Raw genomic sequence first — 9,745 nt, 5'->3', positions numbered from 1 at the left:
TTTATTGCAGATTCCTGATAGAAGAGTTTGGTGTTTCCATCATTTACCCTTTTTAGGTGGTAATTTTTGCATGCATCATAAAGACTCACTTCTTTATGTATGTCCTGTTTGTTGCATACACTTACATATTACAGCCTTTTAAAGAAGAAAGCCTCTATTTGTTACATTTTGTTTACACTTCCATCAGTATGGCGGGCGCTCTTGCTATACACTGTGCCTGTTGCTTCGGTGTATCTTGAGCTATAAAGTCAACCAGAAGAATGTTTCAATTTGTCATGATATAGACAGAGTGTAAATTTAATAACAATAACAATAAAAACGTCCACGGAGGTTTGACATAGTTTTCCTTTTGTCTATTTTGTGTTTTTATTTTCTTTTTGTTAAATGTTATTGTTGACTTGTTTTTTTCTTTTTCTTTTTTTTTTTGTCATCTTACCATTTTGTTCCTGCTCTGTGCTTTACATCCGCCTCATGTGACGTCACTGCGCACCTGTGGGTGGGTCTCCGGCTGCGGTATTAGCTGTAGCCGCAGGTGATAGCCAAGTACTCGGATACGCTCGGCAGCTCGGGGGTCTCGGTTTTTTTCTTTTTACCAGAAGAGACGACACGGATGTGCTGGCTGGTGACGTTCAGTAACGGCGCCGGACTCCGGGCTTCGACTTTGCCGAGTTTCTCGCTTGTTGGATGTAACAAAAATTCACCTGGAAGTCCGCGGTTCTGTCGACGCACCGTCGCTGTTTAAGGCGCTAGCAGCAGGAGCTGCGTCGGTGCGAGACTTCCGCGGTTCTCTCGGTAGGGAGTACAACCACAACTGTTTCTTCTTATGCGGTAAGTTGGTGCTTTGCAAATGAAATTAGAGGCAGTTAAGATGCTGACTCTGTGATTCATATACTCAAAATCTCAGAGCATGTTCCTACACTGGAGTCTAAGGAATGAGTTTAGTGCTTTGAATCTGACTGGAGCTTCATCCATCAGATTGTATTTAGAAAGCATTTTTAGGAATTGCACAGTTGTGCTTGACGGAGGTGCAAAACTGAGCAAGAAACATGCAAACAAGCATTTCAAACTGTGTAAAGTAAGATCTATCAGACAACTAGAGTGAAATGTAGAACTAAAGAAACTCATTAGAAACATCAGACACATATTTAAACATTGTAAAATATACAGTAATATGGCATAGTGTACCTAAACAATAAGATAAATAAAATTTTGTTTTTATGAATGATGAAAACAAAAAACAACAGTGTGCAAAAAAAAAAAAAAAGAAATAGTAATTTTAAAGACAACAAGATCAAATGTAGAATTGCAATAAAACCAAACAAAAGTTAAACTTAAACATTAGCAAACAGAACAAACAACACGGGTATGAACAATTCTGAAGCTTAATTAAACACTTTCACCATAAGAAATATTAGTACAAATAAAAGATTGCCTGTAGTGAAAAACTGTAAAAGAAAATGTAGATAAATAACAATAAAACCATTAAGATCAAATGAACATGAGCTACAACAGTTTCCCTTTGGGATTAATAAAGTATGTTTCAATTTGAATTAAAATGCAATGTATTCTAAACTACTTAAAAATTGATAACATTCAAAATTGCACATTGATCATAACACAAATAAAGACAAAACATAAAAATAAATGGTCTGAATTTATACAACAATTTTCCAGTCATTTTGACCACTCAAAGCACTTTTCCACCATCCATTTGCACTCGCGCACATTTCTACACTAATATGCAGATTGGTAGGCAACTTTGGGTAAAGTGTCTTGCTCAGGGGCACATCAGAATGAAGCAGGAGGAAGCCGGATTCAGACCTGCAACTTTCAGATTGCAAGATGACCACTCATCCCACTGAGCCAGACTGACCCATGCATTCAGAACCCAGGGCAGCAACATATTAGCAGAGAAAGCAACACGGCTGATCAGTGTCGCAGTGATTACTCATCACAGATATGGAGTCATCTATTCAGCTTCTGGGGAAAACAATTATGCATTTCTTTTCCATCTCATCAACAAGGTTTGACTTCAACAGCTGCTTGAGGTCGACATCTGGTGTTTTGTCATGGAAACAACTTGGTTGTAGTTTCTTAATGACTGGCCCACCTCTTTACCTTATAAACCTTTTAACGCCGCATTATACAAGTGTATATAAATATATCACAGGCACAGAAAACTTAAATGCATGGTGCTTAAATGATTAGGTTACACTTATTGCAGTCAATTCTTCACTGCATGTAAAGCGATATTGCAATAAAAGATTCATTTGGAATATATTGTGAAGCTCTAGCAAGAAGTATAAATGATATCAAAGGCATTAATATAGAATTAAAAATACAACAGAACCAAACACAAGTAAAATGTTTTCTTCAAAATAGTTCTGAATTTGATAAACACACTCTATTAAATGAAATATGGATACAAATAAGACAGGTTTACTAAAGGTTAATTAAAAGTTAGGATAAAATGGTAAGTTTTAATTTGTTTTCATAAAACCATTGACAACGAGTTTTAGTTTTATCTTTGGGTTCTCACACAAGACCCAAAGGCTTTTAGGGCAAAAGCAAAGCAGCAGAGGTGCACCAATTAATAAGCCAGAAATTGGAATCATCTAATTTTTCTTAAATGGGCTCTAAATTCTAGGCAGATAAGGTTCTGGAAAAAAATACATTTTTCTGAGTCATTAAATGCATCAGTACTAGGAAATCCCACTATTTTCAGTCTTTAAACCCATCACCCAACAGCATCAGTTGATGCTGTTGGGTGATGGGTTTTTTTTAGTTTAATAAAAATCCGGTAGGGTTAGGGTTTCATTTTGTAATTCTTATCTCTGTCAAAGAACCAGTAGCACATTTTTTCATTTGCGTGATTCAGTCCTTAAGTAAAAAATCAAAAATCAACAGAATCGGTTAAAGTCAGAATTGCCACATCGGATTCCAAAGAAAACCGGGAATTGGTGTTAGCCAGGAAAAGCCTGATTGATGCATTTCTACAAATCAGATAGATGGACCCTTAAGACTCTTGCATTCTCTTTAATGTGTGTTATATTTCATGTAAAACATTCAGAGTTGAATCAGGTATGACACTAAGGTGTTTTTTTTTTTACCTGATTTGATGGATTGGTCATGAGAGTTTGAAGTTTTGCTCTAATGTTTCTCTCACTGAAGGCCTGTCCCAATTATGTAAAGACGAAGTCATTACTAACTTGCCACTAACTTGTAAGCCCTCCTTTCCTCTGCAGGTCCCAGGTGTTTTGAGCCATGCCTGGCAACAGCTCAGGGGCTCCACAGACGTCCCGCCACTACAAGCACCATAACTCCAGCTCCAAAGCGGACAAGTATAGACAAAGTCAAACTATATACAGAGAGAGCACGGTCAAACATGACCTCAAGGATCTTCATCTTCATAGGGAACATCTATGCGAGCACCACAATGACCACCCTCAGTATTCAGAGAACAAGAACGGCCGCAGCAGAGGACACCCACAAAATGGCACAGCCCGGAACTCCGAGACTATAGGATTTATTCCAGGGTCGGCCGACAGCACACCGGCCAGCAGGCCTACATGTGGCTCCTGCGCCTCTATGGGGTGGAGTGGCTGCAAAGCCCTCATCTGCTGTGTGCTCACCTGTGGATTTTATGGCAGCCGAGAGCCCTGTCTGCCTGTTAATGAGAGCTCAACAGACTACCCACCCAAAGCAGGCAGCGAGACTTCTAATGGCAAGGCTCTTGCCAACCCAACCTGTGGGGTCTCTGTGGAATCCAGCAGGCCCACCAAAACTACCAAGTTACCCCCAAGCGAAAGCTTCCGTTACCAAGATGTTCGTTTTAGAGGTGAGATAGTAAATTATCCAGTTAATGCCTCCAAACGGACCCGTCCGCCCGCAAAAGGGGAAAGCCAGAGACCGATTAGCAACACCAGCCTGTTGTCTGACTGCTACGATCTGGACGATCCGTGCGATAGCACAGATGTTGACTCTCTTATCACCAAGAAGCTCTTGGAGCTTTACGCCCTCCATCAGATCGAAGAGCTCGCCAAGTGCACATCTGATTCCTCATTCTTCCGCAAGACGAATGAGATCAGCGAGCTTATCTACAACATTGCCCAGAACTACAATCTGGAGGAGCAGGAGGCCGAGTGCAAGCTGGTACATGGAGTCATCCGCATCAGCACGCGAAAAGCCAAGAAGAAGGCCAGCCATCAGTCAGCAGGGCAGCGTCCTAACGGCAGGAACGATGGGACTCTGCCTGATAGTGGCAACGAAACCATGACCCAAACCTTCATGAGCAGTGATTGTAAGGAATGTTTTTGTTGCAGTTTATAAAAAATACATCAAATATCTATGATTCACTTGGGTATTAGAAACATCTGACCCGTCTTCCCCCAGTGACTCATAGTTTGTTGGAACGTTTCAGCCTTTGTTTAGTTCCAAGTTGTAAGCCCTAACACACTAGACATTTTGCAGGCAATGGCCTATTAACAATCAGTTAATCTTGGGCAAGCTGATACAAGCACATATGGTTTAACAAAACACTAAAGTAGCAGATGACCAGATTATATCCAACTTTGAGAGCATAGTTAATGGTGGTTGCACCCTGCCTGCTTGTCTTCATGGTCTTTCATTTTCTTTTGCAGATCCAGAGGTGAAAGTGTCCGAGCAAACGCCATCAGACGAGCTTGCGAGGAAAATGAGGCAGTACAGCTCAAGAAGTGAGTACATTTGGGGAATTTTCCACCGATGCATACTCTATTGTGACATTTTTTCTGATTTTTGTCGGGGGGGTGTTAAAAACATTTAAGGAATTGATCTATTGGGATCTAAAATTATGCATTCTAAGTCTCAGTCTTCAGTTGTCCTGATCTCAGAGGGATAGTCAGCCACCACTCCCCCATCCCCATGTGTGTCAGTCTCAGACTCTGTGACCCATTGTGCCCAATGCAGCTATAGGCTTCTTCTCAACTTCTCCCTCTTTTTCCAGTAACATACCTCACTACACAGCAAAGCGCTGCATTCTTGCCCTTTTCTTCACATATTACAATTCTAGTCTTGTGAGAAGCCACCTTCCCACTTCTGCTATTGAACACCTACCTCATCTTCCTTGTTTTCCTTCCCTCAAGCTCAGCAGTCATGCTACACAATCTGCTTAAGTAGCAGATTAAGACACAGTAAATATCTGTCCCCTGATTTATTATGTAATTTTAGCGAACATCTTGGGTTACAGATGAATTACAGTGCAGCAGGCGATTTTTCCCTCCCCTTCTTGCTCTTATGTGAAGAGACTACTAAAAGGACTGGGTGTCCTGTTACATGTCTTTGAATGAGGGCACAGCACATTGTGTTTTCATAACTTTCACAGGGAGGCCTGGGAATGTATCAACGGCTTCGGTTATACTCAGTGCATCTTTTGCAGATGAAAGTAACCCTCTGATGCATACCTTTATATACAGTGCCTTCAAAAGTATTCATATCTCTTGAATTTTTTCACATTTTGTCACAACCTCAAACCTCAATTGATTACATGTAAAAAAAAAAAAAAAAAAAAAGTTGTATATCCGAAGTATGGAAAAAGGTGCTCTGGATCAAATGGACCAAAATTAAACTTTTTAGCCGACATGCGATGCGCTTCGTGGAGGAAAATGTAACGCTGCACATTACCCCGGAGACATGCTATCCCCTCACTGAAACATGGTGGTTTTTAAAATCTTATCATTTTACAATTAAAACATGTCCCAGTTTTTCTGTTTTGCTTAGATAGAAAATATTTTATTCTGGCAATGTTTTAGACAGTAGTAAGCTGATTTAGTAATAAATCTCAAGTGATTCAGGTTTCAGTCATGACATCTACGTGTTTTGCTTGCACTGTTGTCTTTAGATCCATGGAGTTTAATATCTGGTTGATTTCTAACTGTATTTTTTTTTTTTTTTAACAAAAACAATAACTGCCTTCTTTTCTGCGTTATGCTGGAGGAAGCTCTTAATTCATCCAAATGATACTTAGTATTTTTTTTTTTGATTCAGGAACGGTATCAAACTTAGACAAAATGGTGGCATAATGAAAAGTTGTGTGATCAGTATAGATGTTGTAGAACACCATCTGAGTTTGGGGGCTTATGTAGAGAATGAATAATAGTGACCCGAGTATGGAGTCTTGAGGAGCCCCAGAATTACTTTTATTTTATTAATTTTTTATTTATAATTACCAAATGACACAAAGTTGGTCCTGTCTGTCAAATAAGATCTGTACCAGTTTAGGAAAGTACCAGACAATCCCACCTACTTTCCCAGTTCATCGATCAGTATTTAATGATTAAATGTGTCAGCACTGAGGTCCAGTAAAGCCAAGATGGAAGTTTTGGATGCATCACTTTTAAGAGTCAAGTCATTTAAAACGTTTACCAGTGACGTGCTATGGTGTGGATTAAAAAGATTGTTTTGATCCTAAGGTAGTGCTGGTGCCCCCCAGGGGTGTGTTGCCTCCCCACTCCTCTCTGTACAAAATTGACTGCACCTCAGAAGACTCGTCAGTGAAACCGCTGAAGTTTGCAGATGACATCACTGTTATTGGTCTGATACAGGACTGTGACGAGTCTGCATACAGACAGGAGGTGGTTCAGGTGGTCCAGTGGTGCAGTCAGAACCTCCTGTAGCTTAACCCACTCAAGATAGCGGAGAACACACCCCACACTGCCTCCCCTCACCATCCTCAACGACACTGTCTACTGTGGATCACTTCTGGTTCCTAGGAACTACCCTTTCGTGGGACCTGAGATGGTCCTCACACATAGACAATGTACAGAAGAAGGCCCAGCAGAGACTGTACTTCCTGCGGCAATTCAAGAAATACAACTTTCCACAAGAGCTGCTGGTCATCTCCCACACTGCCATTATTCTTACCAGTTTATCGTGTGTTCGTCCATCATTGTGTGGTTTGGCTAATCTTCAAAACAGGGCGGGTCCAAACTGCAGTGAACAATTAGGTCTGCAGAGAGAATCATCAGGGCTGACCTTCCCTCCATCCAGGACCTGTACAGGTCTAGGGTCAGGAAGAGGGGGGCTAATATCTTTGCAGACCCCACACATCCTGGTCACAATCTGTTTAGACTTTTTCCTCCAGGTCGGTGCTGCAGAGTACTAATTACAAAACCCAGGCACCACAGAGACAGTTTCTTTCCCCAGGCTGTCTCTCTGATGAATAGAACAGTCAGAGAGCCCGGATCTATATCAGGTATATTTGGATTTATTCAACCGTGTCTTTCTCTTTTTGTACAAACACTCTATACATACATATTTGCAAAATATTTTTATTTCCCTTTTCATAGTTCTGAAAAAAAAGTCCTCATTAAGAACAAGGTGAAACAGAAGCCAAATTCCTTGTTTGTGTGCACAAACATAGGGAAAAAAGCTGATCCATTTGTATTATTATTAGTATTTTTCCAAATGTGAGGTCAGGTTAGATATGGCCCTATAAATACTTACCATTCAGGCCTCCAAGTTAGGCTTTGTTTTAAATGTTTGATCACTGAAGTCTGGTGGGAAATAGTCTGATTCAAGATGAGAATTTAATATCTGCAGTGTTTCAGGTGCATCACAGCTAAGAACAGTTTAAAAAAAGTAATTGCAGGACTTGTTGGATAAAAGTTGGGGAGGGACAAGTTGTGACCTATCAGCAACAGTAAATCAATTCTGGGTTATGGTTTTTATTAATTATGTAAGAGAAATATATCTTCGCTCTTTCTAGCTCAAGACTATACACATGAAAACTCTTCATAAATGCCTGAACACATCAACCTGTATGTGAAACACAGTGGTGGCAGCATAAACATACATCCAGAGCTACAGTGGAATGGTTTTGATCAAACCACAATCATTGGTTGGAATGGCCCAGTCAAAGTCCAAATCTAAATCCATTTGAGAATTCTTGGCAAGACTTGTATATTTGCTGTTCACAGATGCTCTTTGTTCAATCTGACGGAGCTTGGGCTATTTTTCAAAGAGCAATCGAAAATCTCAGTCTCTACTGACATTACCTAAAAGACTTGCAGCTGTGGTTGGGCTGAAAAGTACTGCGTAAAATCACTATACAATAAGTTGAAATTTGTGGTTTGACAATATGTGGAAAAGTTCAGGTAAAGCACGTTCTGTATGTATTCATCTGTATTAAATAAGGATTTCTTTTCTTCTCTATTCTAGCATATTCCTCCAGCACTGCCACAACCTACTCTCCCTACCAGCATGACACTGGAACACACTCCTCAGGAGCCCCTCTGCTTATTTGAAACGCTACCCAGAGTCTAAAATGTTTATCTACTGACCAATCATGTAGCCTCTTTTCATTTATACTGTTACTGAACAGAGCACCTTTATCCTAGATGGGTATAGTTCTCTTTTTAGTGGTCAAAATATATATATATATATTTTTTACGTTTTCTAACAAGTGACCAACAGAGGAGCTTTTTTATTTTTTTTTGTTATTTCCATGGCAAAGAGATGTAAGATTTTATAAACACAGTGTTTTAGGTTTAGAAAGAGACCATGTAAAGTCTTAGCAGTCCGGAGGCCAGATGATCGAGGAGAGAACAGTCCTCATTCTTTTCTTTATTTTTGTTTTTACAACATGTCTTTTTCAGCATGTACAGCTTGATGTCTCCTACCATTTCTCCAGACTGCTGAGGCACATTTTGGTTTTCACACCCACAGACGGTATTGTAAGAAGCCATACTTTGATGTACATAATGACTCAATGTTACTTTGTACCTTTTTGGATTAATCTTTTTATACTATACAGTGTGTCATGTTTTTGACAAAATAAAAGTTTCAGTGCTTGTTTTTATGCCTTTTTGTTGTTTTATTTTTGGGTTTTTTTGTTCAATTGAAGTTGTTGCTCATATTCAATGCAGTTTATGTTTTGCGATAAGAGCAAAGCTTTCTGTTGATTTCTAACAAAAGCCAAAATTCAGTTCAAACCAAAAATCTGCTCTTAAGATCCTTGGTTTCAAAATGTCTGTTCCTACGTCGACAAATGTTTCTGTAAAGTTTTCTCTGTAGTCCACTTTTCCCTTTTTATATCTGAGATCGTTGTCAGGCTCATATCCCCGAGGTCAGCGTTGCAGCAGGCAAGCTTTTTCCGCCCTCAGCAAAAGAAGGAACTTGTTTGGCTGGTTCTGACTGAAGGGAAATAAAATCCAGGGGTTTGTCTTTGTCATTTATTGCAAAATGAAGACTAAGTACAGAAAACCAACCTGATTTCAGGAACCTGTCCTGATGGTCAAACAGATATTTATCACTCTGGAAATGTTGGATTTTAGTGTAATTTGATAGCTGAGTTTAGAAAGAAATAACGATATATATCTAAGGTTATATCTGTTGGCTGCTGGTCTCTACAACCATTTTATGTCTGTGTTGTAAAACAGGATGTCTGTCAGACTATCATAAAATTGCTCCTGAACATTCTTGAGATCTTTTGATTTCCTTTGGAATAAAAAAAGATATTTTTTGAGTCATGTGGAAGCAATAATTACTCCAAAAGGTTAAAAACGCAACATATAATTATCTCAGTTTTCTGTGCCTGAATTCCAGCTTTGCTGGCTCCTTTTTTCTTTTTTTTCTTCTGTTCATGATGCAGTTTCCCTGCTCAACCCCGTTTCCTCTGGCTCACTGCCCCCGCTGGCACATTCCAGTTTTACCTGCACAGTTTGTCATGTAAAGACAGTTTCACAAGTTGCATACCAAACGGTAGGAT

General features: G+C 39.7%; 1 protein-coding gene across 1 annotated transcript; it reads left to right on the top strand.

The window, feature by feature from the left end:
• The first annotated feature begins 537 nt into the window (after window positions 1–537).
• kdf1a (keratinocyte differentiation factor 1a) lies at window positions 538–8,836 on the top strand. The gene is made up of 4 exons (XM_047360100.1): window positions 538–828; window positions 3,246–4,300; window positions 4,641–4,715; window positions 8,197–8,836. The coding sequence occupies exons 2-4, from the start codon at window positions 3,265–3,267 to the stop codon at window positions 8,280–8,282; spliced, it is 1,197 nt and encodes a 398-aa protein (XP_047216056.1). The 5' UTR covers window positions 538–828; window positions 3,246–3,264; the 3' UTR covers window positions 8,283–8,836.
• Window positions 8,837–9,745: the final 909 nt, after the last annotated feature.

The sequence above is a fragment of the Girardinichthys multiradiatus genome, chromosome 3 (genome assembly GCF_021462225.1).
Source record: "Girardinichthys multiradiatus isolate DD_20200921_A chromosome 3, DD_fGirMul_XY1, whole genome shotgun sequence".
Classification (NCBI taxonomy): Eukaryota; Metazoa; Chordata; class Actinopteri; order Cyprinodontiformes; family Goodeidae; genus Girardinichthys; species Girardinichthys multiradiatus.
Note: the sequence above shows the minus strand (reverse complement) of the source record. Positions and strands in the feature narration are given on the sequence as shown.